The sequence below is a fragment of the Mustela nivalis genome, assembly GCF_964662115.1.
Source record: "Mustela nivalis genome assembly, chromosome: 6".
Taxonomy (NCBI): Eukaryota; Metazoa; Chordata; class Mammalia; order Carnivora; family Mustelidae; genus Mustela; species Mustela nivalis.
In genome coordinates, this window is record NC_139025.1 from 6,211,391 (window position 1) to 6,239,057 (window position 27,667).

At 58.7% G+C, this 27,667-nt stretch overlaps 1 protein-coding gene across 1 annotated transcript; it reads right to left on the minus strand.

Annotated features, from left to right (window-relative positions):
- Positions 1–340: 340 nt before the first annotated feature.
- HHIPL1 (HHIP like 1) lies at positions 341–27,414 on the minus strand. The gene is made up of 9 exons (XM_082736669.1): positions 27,130–27,414; positions 21,088–21,734; positions 18,393–18,536; positions 15,919–16,247; positions 15,330–15,456; positions 12,602–12,747; positions 10,241–10,322; positions 6,785–6,867; positions 341–4,695 (listed from the first exon to the last, which is right to left on the minus strand). The coding sequence occupies exons 1-9, from the start codon at positions 27,397–27,399 to the stop codon at positions 4,133–4,135; spliced, it is 2,391 nt and encodes a 796-aa protein (XP_082592795.1). The 5' UTR covers positions 27,400–27,414; the 3' UTR covers positions 341–4,132.
- Positions 27,415–27,667: the final 253 nt, after the last annotated feature.

A 27,667-nucleotide genomic window follows, 5' to 3' on the forward strand; every position in this document is an offset into this window, starting at 1 on the left:
AGTGTCCCTTCCCCATGTATCAAGTCTACTGTTGTCCCACTGCCGCCTCATCTGATTCTCCCAGCTCTTCTGTGGTCACATGGGGAGCGATGAGAGAGAGGGCACCCCAATGCGCAGGTGGGTCTCCTGCCCTTTGCCTGGGCAGGCAGGACTACAAGCTGCCAGCAGAGGGCACTGCCTGGAAGCACGTGGCCAACAGCCTGGCCCTTCCCCAGGAAGGTTTGGACAGGGCTCTCCAATATGGTAGCCACTGGCCAGATGTGCCAGTCCTGCGCTTGAAACATGGCTAGCCCAAACTGAGGTGTTCTGTGTGCATAAAATAGACACTGGGTTACACTGATTGCATATAAAAAAAAGTTTTAAAAATCGCATTAACATTTTTATGTGGATTAACTGTTAAAATGGTAATTTTAGAATATGCTGGGTTAAAGAAAATATATGATTAAAATAAATTTCACCTATTTCATTTTGCTTCTTCAATATGGCTACTGGGAAGTTTAAATTGACCTCTGTGGCTCATATTATCGGACAGTGCAGGTAGAGACGATGGTTCTCAAAATGCGGCCTGTAGGCCAACAGCATCAGCATCATCCTGTGTCACAAGGCAAATTCTCAGCCCCGTTGAGATCTACTGAGTCAAAAACTCTGACAGGCCTCCAGCCCCTCGTGTTTTCACCAGTCCTGCAAGAGTTTCTTGCTCACGTTTGACAGAAGACGTATTTCCCCAGCAGGTTCGCTGGGCGAGGCTGCAGACTCCGAAAGCTGGCTTCTCCAAAGCCAGGCTCTAAAGGGGCTGCCCTCCCTCAAGTGGTACAAAGCTGCTTCTCCCCTGAATACAGCACCAAGGCCTGGCCCAGCTCAGGCTTGCTAGGGGGAGACAGGCACACAAGGAACAAGCGAGGCCCCTCAGAAGCCTGGGGTGTTGCTACCCGAGGCTGACACCCCAGATGCCGTCCTGGGTGCCGGCCACCCCTGGACATCCCCGCAACACTGGACTCCAAGGGCTCAAGAACTAAGCTGTGTGATGCTGGGTAGAAGCAGCCCCTCTCTGGGCCAGGTTCTGAGAGGTTACTCTAACTGCTGACTGGAAGCCCGATTATGGGGGGTGATGGCCGAGGCTGATCCAAGGATCCAAAGGGAGACTTCGCCAGGGTCAGCCCCTATCCCCAAAGACAATGAAGGACTCCGAGGCTGGATCAAAGTCCCTGGGGACTGAGTCACTTGGGAATGCTCCCTTGGCAGCTGTAGGCAGTGGAGTGAAAGGAGCACTGGACAAGGAGTCTGAAGCCAACTCTGTCACTCTCTGGGTTTGTGTCCCCATCTACCCAATGACAGGGGCCAATGGGAAGGGGGGGCACTGAATTCAATGCTCTTCAGGCAGCAGGGTGACAGTCCAAAGCTGGGGCTCCAGGACCCTCCTGCCTACTTTTCATATAGTCAAATATTGACTATATGACATTAAGCAAGTAACAAAGCTTCCCTGGGCCTCGGTTTCCACATCTGCACAATGAAGGGTGAGCAGAACACTGCTTGCATGGGTTCATATGACGATTAAGTGAGTGGGTGCTGAGTACAACTTTTGCAGCAGTGCCCAGCACGTAGTGAGAGTGCAGCAAACGTCAGCGGTCCGCCCTTGTTGCTATTTAAGGGACAGTGAGCCTGTGTCAACCTCCTTGTCAGGAGGCAGGCTGAAGCCTAAGCCTCGTTTGGAGCCTGAGGGGTCAGGAGGTAGGGATTGGAGCAGGGGAGCGCCCCACCCAGAGGAGTGGAGGGCCTGAGACTGCTCCCAGTTGCCTGCCAAACAGTGGTGACACACAGGGCCCCGCTGAGGGCTGGGGCACTCCACCACTTGAGGGGAGGTACCAGGAGCCCCAGATGGTGACTTCAGGCTATCACTGTTGAGCAGCTGTGGGAGATACCTCCTGTCACTTCCGTCCCACTTCCCAGGCCACACCCGATGGCATCGTGGCCTTCAGGCCCTGAAATGAAGAGGGGCCTGGACAGGGGGAGGAAGGGCAGGGAAGAGCACGGAGGAGCCCCAGGAAGATGCCGTATGATCCCCCTCACCACCACCACCATTCTGGGTCTGGGGAGCCAACAGCTTGGGTCACCCCACTGGATATGGGCACAGCACTACCCTGCTCTGGAGGGCCACCCCTCTACGCTGGGCTCTAACCTTGGCTCAGCCCCATCTGGGACAGGCCTGGAACACTCAGCACCCCCCGGGCTCCTTTCTCCATGGATGCAGTGAGGAGTTCGGCCCTCCCAGCTCCTAGCATGGTTCAGAATTTCCCTGTGTCTGGGCAAGATGCCTATTAGCTACTGCTGGGCAGTGGGAGGAGGCAGGGGTCTCCACCAGCGGCTTCCCAGCCCAAAGTGGGCAGAAGCCCCGGAGGAACCCCTAGGTCTAGCCCCCTTGACAGCTGGCATGGCAGACCCAGGTTCAGGCAGTGCAACGAACGGTCAGGGTCCCTCAGGTGCGAGAGCTAGGCCGTGTGGCCGTGTGGGTTCTCATCTAGCTTCCCCCTTCCCTGGCTGTGCACCTCAGTTTCCCCATCTGTAAAAGGAGGGGGAGAAGGGGCTGCTGAAAGGCTCCAGTGAGTTCAAACATGCCACACTGTCCTCAAAACGGTGCCCCGCACACAGGCCATGCTCATTGGCACGGCTCTGGTTTCCGCACGGGGCTCCATGGGGCCAGGCAAACAGCGAAGGCCCAAGGCCCTCACCAACCCCACTCAAGGCAGAGGTGTGAGGGGTCCGAGAGGTGACCCTGAGCTTTCTTCGGCAGTCCTGTACTCCACACTCAGCTTTGGCGAGCAGCCAGGAGACCCCCCAGACTCGCCCGCACCATTGTCTCTGCTGGGGGCACCACCCTGGGTTCTGGCTCAGCTCTCAGAATAATGGACGGGCTGGGCTGGGCTGACACCCCCAGAGACCTCACAGACCCTGACATGGGCTATACCCTGTCCCCACCGCCCAGAGACCATCTGCTTATCCCCTCTGCTCCCCTACCAGAGGCTTAGCCCAACTGTACTTGATGCATGGGGGCAGGATGGAGGCCCTTGGTGGGCAAAGGAACATCCCCCTGTGAGCAGGAGGGAAGCTCCAGGCCTAGCCCCCTCCTCCACCCCCATCTCCAGCCCCCAGTACAGGTCAGAAAGAGGAGGCAGGAAGGGGCTTGTAAACAGTCACGTCTTTAGCACAGCTTCGGCTGACAGCATCAGTAGTCTTTTTGGACATTTGCGGGGGTGGGGCTGGGTGGGAGATGCTGGAGGAATCAGAGGGTCCCCTGGGATTTCACTGCACAGTGTGGGGATGGAGATGACCAAGGTGGCTTCAGTGGCCTCAGCATAGCTTTTAGAGAAAACTGCTACTCCACTCACTCACTGGGGGCCACGGTGCTTGGAGTGCCCAGGTGGGTGGCTGCTGTCCCACGGAGTCCCCAGAGCACGCCCGTGGAACCAGCATGACGATGAAGTCCAAGATGACCAAGAGGCTTCTCCCAGGGGTCATCCAGAAACCCCCGCCCCCAGCCACCCCTCCCCAGGCAAGCCTGTTCCTTGCTCAGATGGCCATGGCCCACAGTTCACCCTGGACCCATCTAGCTGACAGCTTCCCGTTGCCCCACTGGATACCTTCCTATTCTCCTCAGAACCTCTCTACCTGCTGGGCCACCTGCCCATGCTCTTTGAGTCACCTTCCTTAGGCCATGTTCCAGATGGTCCAGGGCCTTCCATTCTAGCCCTGGGCAGGTCAGGCCTGATCCCCTCCTTCAGTCTGCCAGCTATGCCTCTGTTAATACGGCCAAGGACCATGTCTTCCCTTCACAGGTAGTAGCCCTCAGTACTCAGTGTCCATGGCCAGACTATATTCCTAAACGAACCGGAGATGTTTGGAGGTAAGAAAAGAAAACCTGGGGCCCGTGGCCACACAGACCCCAACACGCTGTGGCTTCTGGTCTGCGGGAGACACACAGGCAGGGACACAGAGCACGTGAGCACTGCACACACCTCACAGGCGTCCACAGGACAGCGTTACAGACGGGACGCCTGTGTCCGCAGAGTGGTGCGGTGCTGTGGGCACTCAGGGCGGGGAAGCCCTGCCAGGCTGCGACCGGATGCATGGTGCTCGCCTACAGGTCAGGGTCCTCGTGGCTGCACACGACGCCCGCGTCCTCCTGGTGCCTGCAGTTGTGCGTGCCCAGGCCGGCGTGCGTGCACTCCAGCAGGTTGCGCTCGGTGCCGGCGCAGCGCACGTCATCCAGCAGGATGGGCAGCGCGTGGCCTTGGCCAAACTCCGCGCGCTTGGTGGCCCGCTGGGCGTGAGCAAAGCCCAGCTGGCGGCACACGACGGCAGCCGCCTTGATGTCCCAGCCGTCGTCACACACGGTGCCCCAGCGTCCACCCGCAAACACCTCCACACGCCCCCGGCCGGAACTCAGGCCCGCGGGCCGCACCAGGCGCACCGCGCCGTTTGAGGCCGCGGGATCCGCCGTGCCTGGTCGCCTCCGCCGCCCCCCGCCACCCCTCCGGCCCCCAGGCCGCTGGGTGGGCCGTGCAGGCCGCGGGGTGGGCCGTGCGGGCCGGGGGGTGGGCGGGGGCGGGGGCGGGGCAGCTGTGGGGCGTCCGCGGCGGGGCGGCTGGGTGGGTGCACGCGCTGTGGGCCGTGGGGTGCTCTCTGCCCTCTGGATGAACTCTGTGCAGAGGAAGAGCCTGCGGTCAGAGGGACCCCAGCCGCCCAGTTGTGCCAGTCGGCTTCTGGGATCTCCCAGCACTCCTAGTCTTGCCCTCCTGGGAGTCCCTCCTCTGCAAGCAGGCATAGGGGAACAGCCCCTCACACTGTCAACTCATGAACCCAGTGGAAGAGAAGTGTGTAGGAGGGCTTCTGGGGCAAGTGACACTTTCTGGTTCCAGTCTTTGGTTTAGGGCTGAGGCAGCTGAGGCCAGTGGATGGGGAAAATCTGCTGAGGATCTAATGACAGGCAGGATAGGAACTGGGCTGCCAAGGGACGGTCAGGGCAGGCTGGAACTCTCCACTCCACACTCCCAAGGCTGCTCGCTGGCTGGGGCCTGGGGCCCACACTGACCAGAGCCAGTGTGAGGTCCAGGGCCCCCCATCTACCCCACCACAGGGCCTGCATACAGTGAGCACGGGGAGCCGAGGAGAGACCCCGTTTGTTCCTGCCGCACCCCGACATTCACACCCGGCCCTGGTCAGCCACGGAGATAAACCTCACCCTGCCTGAGACACTCCGCCAGGAGAGGTGAACGCCCAGACTAGTTCCTTACTATGGGGAGGGACCCCAGCCAGGGTCACCAGTCCGAAGTCCTCTACCCCCCACCACAGTTGAGATGAAGGCTGAGAAAGGGCCTTGATTCAAGGCAAGGAGCAGGTCAGGGCCAGGAGACAGGGACATGGGCCAGATGCTCCCCCTCCCTGCGCCCTGGCCCCCACTCTACATGCAGGGAAGGACTTCCGGCTCCGCGCGCTGCCAGGGAGCCTTCTGCTTTGGCTCTTGCTGGTCCAACTGCCCAGAATCCCCCACCCCCACCCCCAGCGCACCTTTCTCTATGTTCTGGCCTCAACCCTCAGCCTGCAGGAGCCCCCACCCCCGCCCTGCACGGTTCTGGGTCCGCATGGCAGCTGGCACACACTTCGGTAACAGCCCTGGGACAGTAACTGACTCCTCTGTCTGTCCCCGGCAGGACAGAGTCTGACTTCTCTGGTGGCCCCAGCATCCAGCACAGAAGGGGTGACTATCAAAAGTGCCAGAAACTGCTGAATGAATGGAAAACTGGTCCAGGCCTGAAACCAGCTGCAGCTAGAATTAACTTCCTCAAACACTGAGCTCATTCCTTCCTCCAACTGTCCTCTGCTGGGGACAACCCTTTCTCAGGGTCGCCTACCCTCAGCTGCCAAGTGCCCAGCCTCCCCCCTTGCTGCTCCCCTGCTCCGCAGTCAACCAACAGGTCCCCTATCTATTGGGCCACTGGACCCACTGAAGTGTTTCCTTTGGCCTGCAGGGTGATTTTTAAGCTTTTGAGCCAAAGGTGCCAAAATTTACAAATGGAGAGATTGTATGTAACAACCCAAGGAGGCAGGGACCTTGTCTGTCTGGCTGAGCGGTCTGTCCCTGGCAGGCAGCACATGTGTGGGGTAAGTGACTGGACAGACGGACAGATGGATGGATGGGTCCATCTCCCACTTCTCTTAGGACCTGGATGGCCGGGCAGCCCTGGCTCTATGTTCCCACACAGCCCGGGCCCAGGGGAGCAGACCCGTCGCCATGCCTACCCTTTCGGTTGGCCCCAGATGCCAGGGGTCATCATCTGTGGCCTTGCTTGGCCCGCAGGTCCTGAGGGTTTGCGCCCACCTCCCTCCCCAAACCGATCAGACAGGACCGGCTTCCTTCCAGCAGCCCCAGGAGGTGCCCCTCCCCCTACAGCACCTGCAACTAGGATGACTCGCTCCCACACCATGTACCGCGCTCTCTGTCTGTCCCAAGGGCTCTGAGTGTACCTGCCCTGGCACCAGCCACCCCTCCCCAACGCTTGTCCCCTCTGAGGCTTGCAGCACCCTTCGGGCCACTCACCCATGGCCTGGGTTCAAGGAGCTGCACCTACTTTAACTGAGCATCTCATGGGTGCCATTCCCAGGGCTAGGCATGGGGGCCCAGAAAGGGCCTCCAGGGCCAGCCGGAAGGACCCGTATCTGGGGGGGAGCAGCTGGGTCCTGGTCGCAGGAGCTCCCCTCCCCCGCTGTGACCGGGCTGGCAGGCACTTACTCTCTCTGGGCACAAACGGGATGAGGCGGCTCTTCACCTTCACCTGGGCAGGCTGGATCCGACACTTGCCGGGAGGTGCCCGTCTGCCAACACACGGAGGTCATGAGTGCCACCCTGGGAGCCTGCCCTGAGCCTGTCCCTCAGACGCCCGCTCTCCCCGGGTAGCCAGACACCTGTGCATTCAAGGGGATGTGGACGGTGGCCACCGGCGGAGCACCTGCCGCGTGGCCCCAGGGATTTGGGAGCGCGGCCCCAGGACAGAAGTCCTGATGACGCTCTGCCTAGAGTCCGGCCCGCATCTGCTTTTCAAGGGCCTGAAGGCCAGTGGCTCAGCCTCTCCTGAGCCGCCTCTGCTTCAGAGCATGAGCTGTCTTGGGAGCGTGATGGGAAGTCACAGCCCCTTTCCTTCCACCACCAGCCCCGCTGCTGCCGGAACCGTGACTGCAGCCTGACCCCCGCACCCCACCCTGGCCCCCATGCCCCATCCTGGCCCCCGCACGCACCCCACGGCCTTTGAGGAGCTGTCTCTGTCTCTGCTCCTCTGGCCCTGGATTTTGGTGATGCCGCAGTGGAGTGAAAGGTAAGGTCATCTATAGATAAAGGGTCGGAGAAAGCCGCAGGGCTGGCAGCAGAGCGGAGGGATCTGGGGCCTGGAGGGCGGGGCTTCAGAGAGAGGAGGGAGACCCGCTTCTGAGAAGGGTTACCGGGTCTCTGAGCGTCTCTGAATCGGGTCTCCAGGACTCTGAGTCGGGTCTCCTTTGACATCCCCGAGGGGCACAAGTAAGGCAAGGAATTCTATTTTAATTAGCTTTTGGCTGTGGATCTGTGAGTCTTTGAATGGGACCGACACTATTCTGGGACTGGCCCACGTGGGTCCAGACTTCAATAGGTTCCAGCAGCACAAGGGAAAAGCCCCAGGGGTGAAGTGGCCATGTGACAGGAGGTGGCTTCCAGACAGGCTTGGCCAAAGAGGGAAACTGAGGAGGGGTATGGGTCTTCCCCCCCCCACCCCCGAGGTTGAAGAAACACAGCCAGGCACACAGGCTTCCCAAAGCTGCAGAAAGACTGGGTTTTGCTCTGAAGCCCAGATAATACCCACATGCTTCAGACAGACCCAGCACGGTTTTGTTCCGTAAGGAAATAATGTTTAAAAAAAAAAAAAAATCTCTGTTAGGGAAAAGGTAGGAGATGCACCCCTAAATGCTACAGTGGTTTTGTCTGGGCAATGAGGGATGCCCACACCCTCCTCGCCCACTGCCCGCTCCCCAGTTCTTCGTTCCGGTGTTCATCTGCAGCCTCTTTGCAGGATGTTGTGGGTGCAAAGAAAGACATGCATTCCAAAAGAGAAACACGAAAGAGAGGAGGGAGGAAGAGAGGGAAGGAGTCTAGTTTGTTTCTGGCTCCCTTGAGCCGGAGAACCCCCTAAGCCTCAGGTCCCTTCAGTTGTACGGGGGGAATGAGTCAACAGCGAAAGAAAGGTGCCTCGTGGCAAAAGGAGAGGGTAGGTCGAAGGCAGCATCTGGCATGAATTACATGCTCCATATATGTGATATTTCCTTAGAGAAGCACTCTTTAAAAACAAAAATGGGAAATAAGCTTAATGTCCCAGGAGCGGGTAAGGTAATTGTGGCCCAGTGACTCACCAGCCAATTACACAGCCATTCAAGATGATGCTTTTGAGTGATGTTGCAACTTGGAAATGTTTACACAAAATAGGGAAAACGAACAAAGAAAAATGCCACGTTTGGCATAAGTCCCACAGGCGCTAGCAGATAAAGCCAGAGGGGACCTGGGGGACATGGGAAGGAGGCATGAAAGGAGGAAGTCCTTATGTGTTTCTTGATAAATAATGATGTCAATAATGAATAGATTTGTGTTAAAAAAAAAAATGTGGTCAACAAGGAATGATTGAGAAGCTGTCACAGACCAGAGGAAGCTAAAAAAATGTTATGACCAAGAAATGTGAGATTCTGGAGAAGATCCTAGAACAGAAAAAGGAGACTAGGGGAAACTAGAGAAATCCTGTAATTAATAGAAATGTGGCAACATCGGTCCATTAACTGCGACTAGCATACCATGACTTCCAAGATGCTAATGACAGAGGACATCGGGGAGGCGTACACGGGAAACTCTGAACTATCTTTGCAAATTGTCCATCAATCTAAACCTCCTCTAATTTTTTAAAACGGCTTTTTGGAAGCGTGGTGGTGTTTCAGGATTTTTCCAAACCTAGGATGTTTCAGAGGTTAGGGCAACTGTCCACGTCGGGGGGCTGCTGAATGCTGGATGTAAGTGGATGCTTTGAGGGCCCTGGGGCGGGGGGGAGGTTAGTGCTGGGGGTGGGTGCCGATGTGCCCACGTGGGGCAGCTCGCCCAGGTGCTGAATCGCGGCGCGAAGCGGTGGGAGCCCAGCTGAGAAGCAAAACTCAAAGGGCTGAGAAGGACTGAGAAACCCAATCACCCATTCATTGGCTAAACATGCCTGCGTCTCTGCTCTGTGCTCCCGACCAGGCCCAGGGCCAGCACTGCCTCTGAAGGGGTGGAGGGGCAGAGCTGGCCCTGGAGACTCTCCCGCCGGGGGAAGAGTACAGATTATGGTTCTGAGTGGTGAGAGCCACGGGGAGCACCGGACAAGGCCTCGCTGGAAAGGCCCCTCTGAGGCAGTGAGGCCTAAGGCTGAAGGGGTAGCTTCATGCAGTCATGGGGTCAGAGCAGGGCTCTGGAACCAGCTGCCCGTCCCGAGTCCAGCTCTGGCTCTGGCTGGGAGGGGGTGCCCACTTTTATAGGATTTTCACCTCTGTAAACAAAGCGGCTGAGCCGTCAAGGAGTTTTACGAGGAAGGAGTCAGAGCACTGCCTGGCACCAAATTAGCGACTCTACATAGAAGCAGAGCAGATGGAGATGGGCACTGGGAGGGCCAAGGAGGAGTTCTGGAAGCCCCAGCGTGTTCTAGACAGGAGCCGGTGGCTTGGGTTGCCCAGGCAGAGGTGGGGCTGCAGCGGGGAGGGGAGCCTTGTGGTGGAGAAGGCGGAGATCAGGGTGCCTCAGAGGCAAGTCGGGGGCTCAGGGAGATGGAGCAAGGGGTGCAGTGGCCCAGGAAATGAGGGGTGAGGGGGGAGTCAGAGAGGAGAAATGACGGGGTCGGGCGGACAGCAGGCCGGAAAGTGAGGTCAAACCCATGATTATCTGGCCCAGGCGGCGTCCTTGGCACCCCCTATGGTGAGTAGAGCTAGATTTGAGGCAGTAGATCCAGGTTTGAGCCCCAGGTCTGCCCCTCACCAGCACTATGGGCCTGGCCGGTCACTACCCTACTCTGGGTCTCAGTTTTCCCTTCTGAAAAATGGGACTATGGATAACACCCTCCTGTAGGGGGTGGTGGGGAGGAAAACAGGGCAATGGAGGTGAGGAGTGCTGGCAGACAGCAGGAGCCCAGGCAGTGCGGTGGGCAGGGCTCACCTGGAAGGGTCGATCACCTTGTAGACAACCCCACGGGCCTCTGCGGCACTCGGCACACCTGTTGACATGAAGTACAGCTCCCCTTTGGGCAAGAAACCAGGCAAGGAGTGAGAACACTGCTTAGAATATGGTCCCGGCCAGGACCCTGTCCCCTGCCCTCCTGCCCCGCCCTGGCCAGCTCTCCTCAGGCTCTGAAAGGGACCCCAACCTCAAGGAGGTCTGCGAAGCCCTTCAGTGCCCAGAGCTGAAACCAGAGGCTGAGAAAGGCAACAGTGTCCCCAGCTGCCGGCCGCTCTGTGTGGACCTAGCCATGTTCTGGCCTCCTCCTGGAGACCCAGCCCCACCCTCGTCCCTGTCTGGCCTTATGCCCGGTGCACACCCTTCTGGGCACGAGTGAGGGTCCACAGTCCAGCTCCCCAGCAACCGCTGTTCCTGGAACTCAGGAAGGCCTGCTGCCCCCGAAGCCTGCCCATGCAGGATGCATGGGGGCTGGGGGCCCAGACACAGCCCATGCGTGATGTGATGGCTCAGCCATGCTAACACCTCTTTCTCTGCAAGACAGTGAAGAGTTCTCACAAAGACGGGGGCCGTCCCCGAGGAGAGACTAAGACAGGCAGAGAGCTGCGAACTCTGAGGAAAGCATCTTTGTGGGGATGGGTGCAGTCAAGGAGGGCTGCCCGGGGGTGGGGCCAGAGAGTCAAGGCCCCGGAAACCTAGGGATCTCAGGAAAGGCAAAGACACTTGGTGGGCCGACTTGTGTAACTGGGGTAGACCACGCTGCGGGGGTAGCAGGGGGCCGGGGAGGGCAGGGTGCTGAGTGCTCAGGGACCTCTGACCGCCCCCCAGAGACACAGGCATGAATTTGCTGTGCAGTCTTGGGCTGTCACTTCCCTCTCTGGGCCTCTTTCTGGAGAGAAGCCTCTGGGAGCCACTGTCCCGTCCTGGGCTATGTAGCCCTCACACCAACTGTCCGGCCCTGTGGAGCGACCCAAGACTCCTGCACGGGCTGCTACCTTGGGCTGGAAGGCCCTTCTCCAGGGCCTTCCTTTGGCTGACCAAGCTGAAGCTTAGGGCCCTCCTCTGGGAGGCCTCCGGGCGGCAGGTCCAGTGCAGTACCCCCAGCCCCACCTTGGTAAAGTGACCAGGCCCATTCCTTGGCCTGTCAGTCGCATCTGCTGGGAATAACGGCCCCCAATGCCATGCATAGGCAGGGAGCCTCCCCCTCCCCCACCCAGCACTGCCCAGCCCTACCCAGGCCACACTGTCCTCTTCTCTGGGGTGTAGACTGTCCCTGGAGGACATCGGGCCAGCAGAGGTCCTTGTTTTGCAATTTGCAAGTGTCAGAAGAACAACTGGAGAGCCAGAGCCGGTGGCTGGAGGAGGTTTGTTTGTGTTGGACCCCAGGGCTCTGTGCCCTCCAGGGGCTGCCTGCCCAAGCTCACTAGCACGCTGTCCCTGGGCCATGTGCTGTCCCTGGGCTCCTCCTGGCTAAGGTTACTTGATGTCATTCAGATGGCTGAACGAGGGCCCCTTGGGAACTGCACCTTCCAGGCCCTGCCCCTGGGGCACCTCCTTCCCAAACACATTAACCCCCTACTGACCGAAAGAAAGGGCTTTCAAAGCCCAGTGGGCTTGAGAGGGCAGTGGGGGCTGGGACTGCCCTTTTGAAAATTTAGACTGTGATGGTGTCATCCAACAAAGGTTTCCCAGACTTAGGCCTGGGGGCTCTGGGCACTGGGCCCTGCAGGGGATACCCCTCCAAAGGCCCCTGGGTGGGCGTTGCCTAGCAACCCTGCCAAGCATCCCCCAGGCCCCACTGGGGGCCCCTCAGCTTTTGTCCAGGGACAATCGGGGCCAAGGACAAAGGGGCTGGAGCAGGATCCAGTCTCCAGGGCCCTTCATCCTCTCTCCTCCCTCCCTGTTCCTTGCATCGAAAATATAAGAGCCTGAATGGGAACCCACTAACAAGAAGGTGGTGTCCACCCACTTTCTGAAGATCATGTGGCTTAATTTTACAGGCCAGATTTCTTGGCCATCAGGCGCCCAGGGCAGTGAAGGTCTGGGACACACTCTTCCCCCACCTGCCTGCATTTCCACCATGACAAACCCCTTCCTGGTCCCCTCACTCCACAGCCCAGAAGCAGGTGTGCTGGAAGTGGGGGTGGGGACTGTGCTCCCACCTTCCAGATGAGGAGACAGAAGCCCAGGCTGCTGAGGACCGACACCTGAGAGAGGTCCGCCCACTTGCTCCCGGGCCAGAAGGCCTGAGACTCCGCCCAGGTCAGAGGACCCACAGGGCAGGGGAACCGTCCCACGCATGTGGCCCAGAACGAGAGGCCTTGGGGCCTCAGGAGTGCTCACCAGCCTCATCCTCAGCAAAGGAGATGATGTGAGGGTAGTAGTTGTTAATGAGGCCCGGGAACACACAGGTCTGGCCTCGACCCATGCAGATCTCGCTGTACCGCCACTGGCCTGTCTCCACGTTCTCTCGGAGGGACATCAGACGCCTGCAAAGAAGCAGGAGTTGTGCGGTCACGCCTGGCAGGGGAGCCCCACCCACGGTCCATCCATGTACCCACCCACTCATGTGTTATTCATGAAGGACCCTAAAGCATTTGCAGGATCTGGTGTAAAGTAAGCGTGCAGGGCCCCTTGTTCCAAAAGTACTAAGGATTTCAAGACAGCGAGAGCTGAACATGAAACCAGGTGCGGGCCTTCGGAACACGGGGTCCTGGCAAACGCACGGGCCGCAACCCACAGTGCAGGCTCTCGACACTCCCCTGTAGTCTGATGGTCAGGATCCGCTGCCCTCATAAAGCCGGCCCAGCCTGCAGCCTTCCCTGGGTACCTCCTCTGCACCAGAGAAGGGCGGGGGAAGGTGACCAGCTTGTCCCCTACCCAGTCAGCTCAGCCCCAGCTGCTGACCCACAGGAGGCAGTCAGGAGCCGAGGAATTCTCCAGGGCTGGTGATCAGAAGTCCGGGCAGACTCTGGAGCAGCCTCCACTCCCACGCAAGGTGGAGCTCGGGCATCTTCAGAGTATACCCATCTTGCCCTTAATTCCCTTCTTCTCCCGTCAGTCACCAGACCCTGCTTGGACGTACCCTCCTCTGGGAAGCCCTCCTGACTGCCCCTGCACTGGGAGCCCCCAGCACCGAGCACAGGCTCCCTGAGGCTGGACTGGAATGGACCAAGCATGGGTCTGTCTCCCTGACTTGGGCTCAAGGTGCTTTCAGCTCTGTTGCCCTGACTGTGGCACAAAGCCGGACCCAGCAGAAGGGCTTGGGAAAAGCTAGCAAAATTAGTTGAATCTCTGTGGACAGGAGGCTTCAGCACTCCTAGGGGACAGCAGGAGGGGGAAAAGAGAATCAGGTACAGAGAGAGGCTTCGGGGCACCTGGCTGGCTCAGTGAATGGAACATGTGTCTCTTGATCTTGTGAGTTCAAGCCTCATACTGGATGTAGAGATTACTTAAAAAAAAACAAAATCTTAAAAAAAAAAAAAAAAGAGGGCTCCTGGGTGGCTCAGTCAGTTAAGCATCTGCCTTTGGCCCAGGTTGTGATCCCAGTGGTCCCAAGATCAAAGCCTGCATCAGGATCCCTGCTCGGTAGGGAGTCTGCTTCTCCTCCTCCCTCTGCTTACCACTCCCCCTACTTGTGTGCTCTTTGTCAAATGAATAAATTTTTTAAAAAGAGAGAGAGAGAGAGAAAGAGAGGCTTCATCTAGACCCATTCCCAGATGGAAAAGCTGAGCAGGAGAGGCAGACCCTAAGGGAAGAGGCCCCAGCACCCAGAGGCCCAGGTCAGGCTTCTCCCTCGGCCCCAGCTGGCCATGTGCAGGCCACAAACCAATCTCACAGCAGCAGCCTGCAAGAGATGGGAATTATCTGGCTAGCCTTGAGCTTCCATAGCTCCTTGTTTTTACTCCTGGGGACCCTGTCCAGGTGTCCTCATGTGGAGAGGCTAGGGTGGGAATAATTTTTTTTTTTTTAATTTTGCTTTTTCTTTGAGGAGGCTCCACGCCCAGTGTGGGGCTTGAACTCACAACCCTGCGATGAAGGGTCTCCTGCTCTACCACCTGAGCCAGCCGGGCGCCCCAGCTAGGAATAACTAGGAGCCACCAGATACTGAGCGCAAACTAGATTCCAAGTGGTGTATGTGTCTTAACTGACTCAGTCCTCCAACCTGAGGAAGCAAGTATTGTTATCATCTCCCTCTTACAGATGAGGACAGGGAAGCACGGAGAGGTGACGTAACTGACTCAAGGTCACACAGCGACTAAGTGGGCCAGGATCCGACGCAGCAATCTCAGATACATTTTTTCTTTTAAGATTTTATTTTTAAGTCATCTCTACCCCCAACCTGGGGTTTGAACTTATGGCCCAGATCAAGAGTCACATAGTCTACTGTCTGAGCCAGTCAGGTACCCCATGAACTTAAAAAGAAAGGAAGGAAGGAAGGAAGGGAGAGAAATCTTTACTTGGAGCCCCTGGCTGGCTCAACAAGGCACCAGGGACCCCCACAGTCAGCCCCTGGCTGGAGCCCCAGCTCCCCCCTCCCCAGCAGAATGACCTCTCCAGACTCTTCTAGAGGAATTCTCCCCAGAAACCCAGTCAGTCCGTGAAATGAGAGGCAGATCCTGGCTTCTGGGGAAACCAGGCGGCCCAGAGTCTGTTGAGGAAGCTGTTCCTGTTGCCCCCACCTCCACCTGTGCCCTCCCTGCCCCCCAGCACCGCTGTCAGGCTTGGAGCCCATGACTGTCCGGTGGGAGGGGAAGCCCAAGGGGGCTGCACGTCAACAAGCCTCCCGTCTGTGGCTGGGAGTCGAGCCTTCGTGGCGCTGACTCGAGGCAGCCTGCAAGGCTCGGGAAGACTATCGGGAGACAGGGGGCGGGTTAGGCTGCTTCCTGAGATGAGACTCCCGACTTCCTCCCAGAGGAGGACACCTGCTTGGCTCCTGCTCGGAGGTCCCAGTCAGAGGGCAGCGACCATGTGCCCCCTGCGGGCACCACACACAGCGCACCCGTACCCTGCTTTCTACAGCAAGCCAGGGGCAGCAGCTGCTTGGCACCGGAGCCCATGGGCCACTTACCCACTCATAAAATCGCCAAAAATGTAGAGGCCATTCAGGTTGGGGTACTCGCAGCCCCGGTACACATAGCCTCCGGTGACAGACTTGCCCAGTTTGTGCGGGTAGGCGAAAATGGGCAGGATGTCATCTGCAGAGAGGGGAGAAGCTGGGATGAGCTTGCCGGGCAGCCCCTCCCCCACAATGAGCGTGGTAGGTGGTCTGAGTCTAGAGGGGCAAGAAGAGGTGAGGTCACCGGGAGGGCTGGAGTTGAGGGCCCCACGGAGTCAGGAAGGAGGAAGGTGCTTAGGGCTTGGATAGGGTGGGGAAGAGAGAGCATGGGTTTGCAGGGATGGGGTGAGTAGGGAGAGCCAGGAGCAGCCCTGCAGCGCTGGGGAGGCGGGGAGAGGCGAGGGGAGATCCAGGAGGGGGTGCACCAGGTCGGGAGGCAGGCACTGGCGCACACCCCGTGGCATGGGGTATGAGCATCTCCAGGAGCTCGGGGCGGTCTCGATGCGCCACGGGGGCGCGGGGGGCACAAGGGAGGCACTGAGCACAACCATGGGACGGGGGATGCAGAGCCGGGGAGGTGGGCCCCCGGGGGCGCGGTCACCGAGGGAGGCGTTGGCGCAGAGCTTGCGGTCGTAACACTCGAAGCCTTCGCGGGCGCGCCAGCCATAGTTGCCGCCGCGCTCCACCAGGTCCACCTCCTCGAACTTGTTCTGGCCCACGTCTCCGCAGAAGAGGCGCCCGCGGCCCGCTCCGGTTGCGGGGTCGCCGCGGTCGAACGAGCAGCGCCACATGTTGCGCACGCCCAGGGCGTAGACCTCGGGCCGCGCGGAGGGGTCGTCCACGAACGGGTTGTCCGGCGGAATGCGGTAGAGGGGGCCGCGCTCGTTGCGGTCCACGTCGATGCGCAGCACCTTGCCCAGCAGCGCCGACCTGCGGGGCGGGGGTCGGGGGGTGGACAAGGCGCAGCTCGGCTCAGCCAGCGCCAGGGTTCACCCCAGGGCACCCGGGGCAGCCTACGGAAGGTGCCGGGCCAGGTCAAGGCCAGCCTAGGCTGTGGGGCCAGAGACCCTGGTCCAAGTCCTCCCTAGCTGCTTACCAGCTGGGTACCGGCATTCAGGCATGCATGCATTCATTCATTGATTCATTCAGCATTTCTGGGGCACCTTCTCATGTGCCAAGCAGCGGGAAGCGTTGGACATACTCACCCTCTGCTGTCCCATCTCATCCTCACCACCAACCTTTTAGGTCGGTGAGTACCACTGTGATGCCCTTAGAGATGGGGCAGCTGAGCTCAGAAAGGTCACATAACGTGCCCTGTTGTCACACGGCTAGTAAAGGGTGGGCTGTAAAAGGTGGGCACACACAGCAGGACCCCAGAAACCCAGGCTCGCGGCCACAACACTCTTCCCAACTTCCCCATGCCTGTCTCCTCGCTGCCAGGTGAGGGTGCTCCCTTTCCCTCCTGTCTTCTTACAGGGTTGTCCCAGGGAGTGAAAACACTCCCCCAAGACTCAGATGGACAGTTTTCTTCCAACACTCAAGACAGTGACCGGAATGTGGAAGGGGCTCATTCAGTGTTTGGCGAGTGAACGGCCGTAATCGAAGTCAAGGGCAGAAGTACAGGGGAGGGCTCAGGCACGGGGAGAGAAAACGCTGCAGATCTCAGCAGGAAATGCGAGGCTGGGGTCCTTGCTCTCTCTCTCACCATCGAGGACATGAGGGGGCAGAACGGCCCCATGTCAGACAGGCCTCAGCAGCCCTTCATCCCACATGCCACACCCACCACCCCCACCTCAGAGATGAGGCCACCCAGGCTGCCGAGGGGGACAACTTGCCACTCCCCCCAGGCAGCTCTGGGCTGGTTGGGCCCCTCCCCTGGCACCAGGCAACATGAGTTCTGGGGCCCCCAGAGCGAGGAGAGGTCTCTAGAGCACCTCCTTATCACCCGGCTCGTGTCTTCGCTTTGAGCACTCTAGTGCCCCCCCATTCCTGCCCTGCCCCACTGCTTTTCCGGCAGGACTGAGCAGTGTGCACCGCTGTGTACCCTCATTCCAGCCCAGTGTCCGCACCTCAGCCTCCAGCTCACCATCAGACGTCTCAGCAGTGCCTTCTTTAACCCTGGAAGGGGCTCCCACCCAGGAATCCCCCATGGTTAATCCCCCATTTGTGGTCTCTTATGTCTTGCTCTGAGGAGCCCCCTGACGCGCTCCAGCCCGCTGGGCACGAAGCTTCCGATCCCACCCTGAGCCCCCATGCCTCGCAGCCAGCTTTATGATGCAAGTGGGCAAAACTCATAGCAGCAAAATAATGTTTTAAGTTCCGTCCAATTATCCCCAAATCCTTAATTTCTATTTTCCCCACTACATCGCTAAACACATCCCAAACATGAGAAGGCTGCAGGGATTCTTACACTGTCACGTATGAAAGCGCACGTCACGGACTGCGAACACTTTAATTACTGTAATCAACATCACCCTCGCTATTTTTACTTTCTGGGCTAAGGAAGGTTTTGTCATTTTTGCGAAGAGAATGGAAGAGGCTGCCCTAGATATCCTCATTGACAGCGTGCATGTGTGTGTGTGTGTGTGTGTGTGTGTGTGTGTGTGTGTGTGTAGGAGAAGATCGAAGATCAGCAGGCCATCTTCTCAAGCCCAGAAGTACAACAGCAAGCCTGAGCCTGTTTCCCATACAGCCCTGCTCTGACCAGCTCACACTCCCCATTTGGTCTGGGAAGGCTCCCTTTCCTTCCTCTGATTCGAGCAGGGCTGGGCTGACTTCCCAGAGGCTCTCTGATGTCCTTTATCAGGCATCCGTGACAAGTGGGTTCTATGCCTGCCCCTCGCAAACACAATCACCTTTACTCCTCATGACAAGCCTCCCCCTGGAGATTATATTCTTCTCTCCAACCGGTGAGTAGAAGTGACTTGATGGGGGTCCCCCACTGGCTAGCTGCAGACTGAGCTGGGACCCCAAGCCCTTTCTACTTACTGCCCTATGCTGCATGGTTGAGGAAGGAAGTCCCCCTGCAGAACAGTATATAAACCAACCCACTGGCCAGCCCAAAGCAGAACATACTTGTTTTGGGCATTTCCGAACTTCCCAAAGGGGTCTCCGGCCATCCCGCCATCACCAGTAAAGATGTAGAGGTACCCATCATCCCCGAACAGCAGCTGGCCCCCATTGTGGTTCGAGGCTGGTTCTTCGATCTCCAGGATTATCCTAAAAGAAGACAGGCGACACCCATCAAACAAAAAAACACCAACCTCAGCCAAAAACACAAAACAAGATCACACCAATAAAACCTCTCTCTTGGATGCCATTTTGCACTTGAAAAGACTTTTCATATATTTTGTAGCAGGTGATTTTTGTAAGGGTCTAGTAGGCTGGGCAGGGATAATTCATTCCATTGTGCTAAGGAGGAACCAGAGGCTCAGAGAGGTTGAGCAACTTGTCCAAGGTCACACAGCCCATAGGTAGCAGGGCTGGGACTAGAACTCAGGTCTTCCTACTGTTCCCCACTTTTACCTCCCCAGTGCCCAAGTCACTGGCACAAAAGGTTTCTTCTTAATCATAACTACCTGCCTACCAGCCACATGAGACGAGCACTTTCTACACACACCTGTCATTCGTTGTGTACTGTAATTTCTAAGGAGGTGGGCTGCACGGGGTGGGTTGTGCTCAGTTACACACTCAAGCCCTCAGGGATCTCCTTTAAGGCCGTGGCCTTCTGCTGCATGGCCAGCCAGCTGGCTTCTGGTTAGGGTTCCAGTGGAGAGTGGAAAGGCAAGAAGACAGGAGAAGTCGCACTTCGCTGGCTTCTGGCACTGCCTCCAGAAGGGGTGGTTGCAGGAATGGGAACAGTGGCTCGCAAAGGGGGACTCTTGGGTTCCACCCAGACATCTTGGTACCAGGAGCAGCAAACTTAGCAGCAGAAAGACGTTTTCTGTTCTGATCCCCCGGGTTCTTGCAATTACTAATCTTCAGGTCACTTTGACCTTCCCCTTTTCCTTCTCCAGATCCTCCCAGTTCCTTTGTAGCCAAATCCCTTTTTGCTTAGGCTTTCCAGGATAGGTCACTGACTTAACTAATCTCTTATTAATACTGAGAAGAAAAACCAAGGCACAGGAAGGTCAAGTAACTTGAACCCAGGACTTAAGGGCTCCGGAACCAAGACTGGAAATCTCTCCATCGAGGCCAATATACATCACTTGGGGGTGAAACAGAGCCCCAGACACCAAGTCCTCCCTGGAAAGGACAGCTCGGACTGTGAGACGTCCACCCACCACGGGGATCCCAGCCCTGGGAACAAGGACTGACAGCTGACTTGGGCAAGGGTGACCACTTGGTCTTGGCCCCTCCCTGAGCCCCTACCTCTCCCTGTGTGAGTCAAGTTAGAGGCCTGTGCTTGACAGGTCCCCAGAGGACCCTCACTGAACACTCACTCTGAAATAGACTCCTCTCTATACTGTGTGTTCCACCTTCTGTTTTTACCAGGAATCCTTTTTGAAAAGTTAGCAATGAAGCACATCCATTCTGTCCCTTTGTCTCTCGGTGTGAGCCATGTGATAACTTGGTATCTCTTGGAGAACGGGTTGCTCAGCCTCGTATCAGATAATGCGAATTATGCTTTCTCCTTTCGCTCTGGCTGTCAGGATGCTCACAGTCAAAATTAACGCTGCATGACAAGACCTACATTAGCCTTCATGTTAGCCAGCCTATTTGATTCCTTCTCCTTTTTATACTTTCAAGATTTTAGTTTTATTAATTGTCCAATGTGCCATTATTTGCCTTTTTGCCTCAGATCAGTCCTGTTCAGCCCCTACCTGCTCTCTAAGTCAAAGACTCGGATCCTGCAAGCTACATTTCCCATGCTCCTTTGCTGGCTGGCCTGCAGCTAGGGACAGCCAATGGAAGGCTCTGGCAGGAGACTGGAAGGTGGGAGGAAGGGAGAAGCCAGGGTATTTCTCCCCAGCGTGCGCGCTCACGCGCTTGCCTTCTCTCTCTCTCTGCTGGACAAGCCTTGGCCGCAGCTCCACTTCCTCCCTGGCTCCACTGCCCAGACCCACCGTGTTTCCAGCTGCCTCCTGCTCTGGGCTCTAGCAACCCCACCTTCTCACCTGGACCCTCCAGCCCAAGAGGTGGAGACAGCTTCCTCCGGGAGATTCAGGCTTACCTTACTTCCTCCCCAGGTTGCTCTTTCATTTCTAATGCCTGAGGGACTAATTTCCAGGATCCAGTCCTGCCTGTTGACCTACTACTTGGCACGGGATTTATTTTCCCGTTGGACCCAGACTGATGCAAATGCCCTTCATGGGGGGCACAGATAATACACAGAGAGCGGGCTCACGTTGAGGGGGCTGAATACACCTGCTGGGGTGGGGGGGTAGAGGGCCCGGGGGAGGGGAAGTGGAAGGTGGAGCTCAGGAGACAGACACACCGGGATTCCAGCTCTGAGGCTTCCCGCCGTGTGGCCTGGCCGGTATTTCACCTCTCCAAGCCTCCCCTTCCTCACCTGGGAAATGGGGAGCCTACTGCTACCCTCATCGGGCGCTAGGAGAATCGAATGCAACAAACCACCCGCAGTGGCTGACCCAGAAGTCTGGACATGATTCTGGGGTGCCGAGCCCAAAACACGGGCTCAGCCCCCTCACCGGGTGTGATGGAGGGTTTAAGACCGGTGCAGGTCCACCCTGTGCGTACCAGCCCCCACCAGCCCAATCCCAGCCCTGCCCCCCTCCCAGCCCCGGCGGGGCCCTTCCAGGGAAAGCACCTCTCCGAGCCGTGGTCCACGGTGTTCACGTCGTCCGCGGACACCCGGAACTCGCTGATGCGGATCCATTCGTCGAAGCCGAACCCCACGGAGTAGTAGACGTAGAGCTTGCCGTTGTGCCGGAAGCTGGGGTGGAGGGCTATGCCCAGGAAGCCCCGCTCGTCGCCCTCCCAGGGCGAGGTGAGCACCGCCCGGCTGATGTTCAGGAAGGGCTTCTCCAGCCGCGAGCGGTTGGGCAGGTAGGCCCACACCAGCCCCACCTGCTCGGCCACGAAGAAGCGGTGGGTGCCGTCCTGTGCGTGCACCATGGCCACGGGGTTGCGCAGCCCGTTGGCCACTTCCTCCAGGCACAGCTGCAGGCAGCCCTTGGCGTCGGCCACCACGCGGCCCAGGTTGGAGTTGAGGTTCTCGTTGACCAGCAGGTAGGGGAAGCAGTAGTCCACGTCGTCCAGCGACAGGTAGCGGCAGAACTTGGCCCGGTTGCCCTCCAAGGCCCAGAGCTCTCGGTCAGGCGACAGGTGGCGGAACAGGCCCCGACACGTCTGCCACATGTCCAGACAGTAGTCCTCACAGAGTCCGGGCACAGTGCGCAGGGGCGTGGACGGGTCCTCGGCATCGTAGAGGTGGGCCGCGTACGGCGAGCATTCCTGCAGGGACAGGGCCAGCCCCGGGATGCTGTGGGCAGGTGCATACCAGCTGCGTGACCGCTGGCCCGGTACCCACCTGCTAGAGCCTCAGGCTGCCAGCCTGTAAAGTGGGGACAACGCCAACTGTCTAGCAACACGGGAATTCTCCTCACTGGCTGCAACCCTCACCCTCCTGTCCCCTTATCCTCTTCCTCTTGCCCTATTGCTTCTGTCGGCACGAGCAGCCACAACCATTACTATTACCGCTAGCGGCAGCAGCTGACCTTGAGCCCCTACTGGGCGCCAGAAAGGGTCTGAGACAGTTTTACATACGATGCCCCAGCCCTATATCAGCGTGACTTACTCCCCACTTAAGGGACAGCTCCTCAGAGAGCACACATTCCCCCACCCCAAGTACCTCTTAGCCTCCGACTCTGCTTAAACCACCCCCCCCCAAGAAACCCCAAATAAAAAACCTTACCAGGACTCGGTATCATAATAAAAACTTAATGTGTCTGAGTGTTTACTGTCTATCTTCCTTGGAGCCTAAATCCTACGAGGGCAGGTGTTTTGCCAGTCTGGTTACTGTGTGTCCCAGAACCTCACAGTGCCTAGCACAGAGCGGGGCCAGAGTGAGTGCTTAGGGCGTGTGCTGGGCACTAAGTTACCTGACCTGCCCTAGACAGTGAACGGCTCTCCTTCCTCCATTACTCAACCTTCACAAAGGCCCACGAACGGAAGAGTGCTGCAGACGGGGGACCAGGGCACAAGTCCCCCCCAGTGTCATTCAATGCCATTCAGTCAGCGCGGAGGGGTAAGGGTTTGGTCTGGGGTCAGCCCCGCCCTCCCCAGCTCTGAGGAGTCTGGCTCGTGGCAAGCTGGTTACACGCCTGCCCACGTGTCCACCCCCCTCCCCCGCCGGCCCCAGCCCTTTCTTCCTCCCTTGCTCAGAAACCTCAGGTGGGGTCTTGAGCTGACCTCTTGCTCTGGGGGCAGATGGCGCAGCCACCCTCGGCCTCCCTGGCCCCTGCTGAGGGTCCCCCACTGATGAGACACTGGGGGCCCCACGCAGTACCCCTATGGGCACGATCTGGAATACGGAGCGTTCATGCCTCCTGGGGCCAAACTTTGAGCCCTGGGAGGAGGGAGCTGCTGGATAAAGTGTTCTGCCCTCCACCCTGTCCAGCAGAAGGTCCTGGTTCACGGTGGGGATGGCTTCTTGGAACCACGCTCCCCCTCTGCTGGCTGGGCCAGGCTGGGTTCCAGCAGGAGGCCTCCAGGGACCGGAGGGGGCAGACTGCCCTCTGGCGTGTGTGTTCAGGCCCTGGGCCAAGGGTGACGCCCTCCCTTTCAACGACTGTGGTCACACCACGGCCTTGTCCTCCTGGCACATTAGTGCTACTGTGAGGCTGAGGGCCACTTGGCGACGTGTGGTTGGTCTCTGGTCAGCCGCTGTCCCGGGCCCAGACACGAAGACCACGTTTCCCGTGTCACCCTTCGCTGATGAGGTCGCTACGCAGTACCATCTCCCTCACAGCCCCCCGGAGCCTCCCACATGTCCGGCCAACAGCTCTGGCTGGGCTAGGAAGGGTCGGCACGCACACACGCCTCACTTAATTTTTGCAAGGTAAGGTCACTGAGACTCCCATTCTATAGATGAGGAACTGAGGCTCTAGGAAGGCCCTGTGCCAAGAAGTGGTTACACCAGGGCTCAGACCCAGCCCTCATGACTCCTGGACCGCCGCTCTCCCCGGATTAGTGAGCAGTGTTTCCGTTAGCAAGCACTGACCGGACTCAGACTATGTGCTAGACACCGTCCTCAGCCCCCAGAGACATGACAGGACTAGAAGAGACTTCTAGAAGCCAGTCTGAGTGCCCTCCACTGGTCAAAGCCCAGCCCAGAGCTAGAGAGGGAGCACAGAGGCCTCCAGGGACAGCCAGGCTGGAATTTGAGCCTCCACGCACCCAATGCTGGGCCTGGCAAGCCCTTACTCGTGGCCTGTGTACTCTTACTTAAACACAATGCAAACGTGGTCCTCAGACCCAAGCAATCCAAAAGCAGGACAGGACAGGGGAGTGTCGTGATCACTGCTGGCAAGGACAATCAATGGAAGAGGCAGGAGAAAACCCAAGAAAAACTGGTACAGTATCACACTGCTCAGCCGCCTGGGCCATTCAGCGCGGAAGCAAACAGCCTGCTGCCCAGAAACAGCCACTGTGAGCTTGGGGACATCCGTGACTCACCGCCCTGAGTCCCCAAAATTTCTATAGTCTACACCTGTTCCTTAGGAAGGCTGAGACCTTGCACACAGTGTTCTCTTGGGAGGATACTTCCTCCTCTCCCATTTCCACATCTGGCAAACTCCTATTTATGGCTCCAGGCCTAACTGAGAAGCCTTCTCTGACTCCCCCCACGCCCTCCCAGGACTCCCACCCCTGGCCCTATTGCATGCTCTCCCGGCTCTCTGTCCGCACCTCAGACACAACATCATCAGAATGTAACTGTGGCTTGTGGGGTGAACTTTCCATTTGTGCTGGCACCTCCCCATGGCGAGAGATGACTCAGCCGGTCTGTCTGCCTAGGACTTGATTATCTCTTGGTATGTCTATCTGTCCCGCAGACTATGAGACCATCCAGCACACAGTGGGGCTCCAAGAAAACAGGCAATATGAGAGAGTTATTAAGGGAAGGGCTTTGGAGTTAGAGTGTACTGCAAACTGAGTGTACTATTCCCTGTGTGACCTTGGGCAAGTTCCTTAACCTCTCTGTGCCTGTGTCGTCGTCATCTGTAAAAGGAGAAAGGAATTCCAACCTCATAGTTGTTGGGAGGAATAAATGAGATGATGCATGTGTTGTTCAGTAAATGCTCAAACTAGATGAACTCTCAATGTTTCCTCTTCCAGGAAGGCTTCCCTGACTTTTCCAAGGAAAGTACAGCCTTTGTCCCCATGCCCCATAGTGTTCAGTCACCCTTGGGAAGGCTTTTATGTGTTCTGATAAGATCGGTGTGTCTGTCTCCTGACTTGAACAAGGGGACTTTTGAGGCTGGGCTTGTGACTTGCCAACTGCCTCTGGGCCCAGGACCCAGCACAGGGCCAGGTCCTAACAGGCTCTGGGGAAACGTTGGTCCAGTACATGTGCCCACAGGAGATGTTCCACATAGATTTCCATCAGAAACCAGATTGGATGACTTCTGGTTACACAGAGAGGCAAGCTCAGTTATCCAGGAAGGTCGTGGTGTGCACACTAGGAACCTGGGGGCCATGTGTCCCAAGCTGCCTTTTTTCCTCTTGATGACACAGGCATTGGCTGGATAAGGGCGAAGCCCTCAGAAAGAGTCTGAAGGGGCCACAAGGGACAGTCACCCTCCAGCTAAGGAGCCATTCTGGGCGCCTGAAGGAGTTGCAGGGGCCTGACGGGGGGCAGGCTCTGGAGGGGACTGTGGGAGCGAGCATGTTTCCATGGGCCCCCGCCTCCCTATGGCAGATGCGAATGCTTCAGTGCTGTCATTGACTGAACTTTGTAAATAAGGCCCGTGGCCACCTCCCAGGGTGGAAATCAAGAGGTGATGAATCCAGACAGGGCCTTGGCTCACAGGCATCATGGGCCTCCCCCGAGCACTCTCCTGCCCTCCCTGCCAGAGAAACTGTGATCCAACCTCCACTCCCATCCAAGTTCACTCCAGACGTGAGGTCACTCTCAGAGACGCCTGGGGTAAAGGGCTAGTGGCCATTCCACCACTGGTTGCCCAAGGCCAAGCCCTGCTGGGAAGATTCTCAAGGAAAGAGGAGAGCCTCCTGCAGGGAGGGGTAGAAGGACTGACCCTTCCCTTCCTCCTCCTAGGACCCGCCCACCTGATTTCCTTGCTGAGCCTAGCATGTAGTAAGTGCTCAATTACCAAATGTGACGTAGCTACATGAACCAGCATGTGACCACAGCGGGGAAGGGCCGGGTTCCAAGGCGCCCCCAGGCTAGTGAGACAGATGCTTGACCAGACTATTCTGGCTCCCCTGAGATGCCCAGCACAGGGGCTTTGCACTCTGGTGCTCCCCAGGGCTCCCTTCCTCATCCACTCCCAGGCCTTCTTATTTCTGACCCAGATGGCCCACTCACATGGCACCGAGTGTGCGCCAAGTGCCCAGCATGGCCATGCCTGAGCTGTGTGACCACTGAGCAAGTCCCTGTCTCTCTGGGCTTTTTCTGAATTGGCCTCTGGGCCCCACTGTGTCCCTGCCTAGGGCTGAGAAGCCACTGAAGGCCAAAGAGGCACTAGAGAAATCCCACCAGAATCCTCCACTGAGCCCTGAGTATGTGCCCTTTAGTCTGTGTGGCAACTCTGAGGATCGGCTAGGAGTGCCCCCATTTTAAAGATGATGCAATGATGTGCCGTGGTGACCTCCCCAGGGCTGCAGAGCCAGGAAGCGGCAGGACCCAGATCAACCCAGTAAGCCTAACTCCAAGCCTGCCCTCCTGCCCTTCCCCCGGCTGGCTGCAGGCTGTCAGCTAGGCTGCCTGGCAAGACACTTGCACCCAGGTCTCACTGCCTGGACAGTGGGCCAGGGCCAGCCTAAGGGCTTTCTGGCCTCGACTCCATTTCCCCAGGGATTCTGGTCAGTCACTCCAGAATCAGACCCATGCAGGAGGAAAAGGAGCAGCCAGAGCACAGTCCTGTGGGGGCAGAAGCAGGGGCTCTGCCCTCAGAGGGGATGGGACTGAGAGGTTACACCAAAGGGATATGTCCCTCAGGTGGTCTGAAAGGATGAGAGCCCCTCTGCCTGGTGGGGGCGCTCCCAGGGAGGGTACAGCAGAAACCGGTGGGGGCGGGAAGGGCCAGAGACGTCGCCCTGGCTCACCCAGGGTGTGAGCGCCCCTTAGTTGGTCCAGGAAGGGGGCGGGGGCTCTGAGATGGTGTCCGCAGGGCAGGGGAGGGGCCCTCACTGGGAGCAGCGTCCCCCATACTCCTCCACAAACCCAAGTCTAGCTCATCACCCCGCTCCCTGCTCCCCGCAGGTCCAGACTGTTCCCGCCTCCCCAGGGGCAGTGGGGGGGGGAGCATTGAGAGGGACAAAGCCTTCCCATCCTGGTAGCCCCATAAGGGCGGGGCTCCTGGAGGCCGGGACACTGAGGGGCTGACTTCAGGAGGTCCCGGAACAGAGGGGACCCCCGAACTCCAAGGGAGCGATGACATCGGGGTGTCTGGTCCTCTTTGCTTCCCAAGGGGAAACTGAGGCCGGGAGAATGTCTAAGTCACGAAACTAATGAATGGCAAAGTCCGGCTCCCCGCCCCGCGCGGGATGACCCCGCCCGGGGCCCGCGGTTCCAAAGCCCGCCGCCCGCCCTCTATCGCCGCCCGGCGGGGGCTGTCCCCGGCGCCCTCCCGCCCGGCCACCGAGGCCCCGACGCGCGCCGGCTCACCTGGCACAAAAGGTCGAGCGCGTAGCCGGCGCACGCGGCCCACTCGGCGGCGTCCACGCGCGCCGCCAGGGCTCCGAAGCGGCCGGCCAGCGCCGCGTCCTGCTCGGGGGTGCAGCAGCCGAAGGCCGAGTACTGCGCGCAGAAGCGCAGCGGCTGCGGCGGCCGGAAGGGCGGCCTGAAGTCCAGGCACTGCGGGTGCGCCGCCGCCCCGAGCGCCCGCAGCGCCAGCAGGGCCAGCAGCGCCCCCGGCCCGGCCCGCCCGCCCGCCATGCCGCCGCCGCTCCGCCCCGGCCCGGCCCGGCCCGCGGAGGAGGAGGAGGAGGAGGGGGCGGCGGCGGGGGGCGGGCGTCCCGGCCCCGCGCGCCCCGGGAGCCGCCGACCGCGCCCCGGGCACCGGCCCTGCGCCGGCCCGCACCCTCCCGGGGCGCTCGCCGCGGCGGGGAAGGGGCCTCGAGATTGGGGACCGGCGCGGCTGGGAGGACACCCCTGGTCGGGGGACGCCCCGGCGGGGTTGAACGAGGAGGGGCGCGGCGCGGAA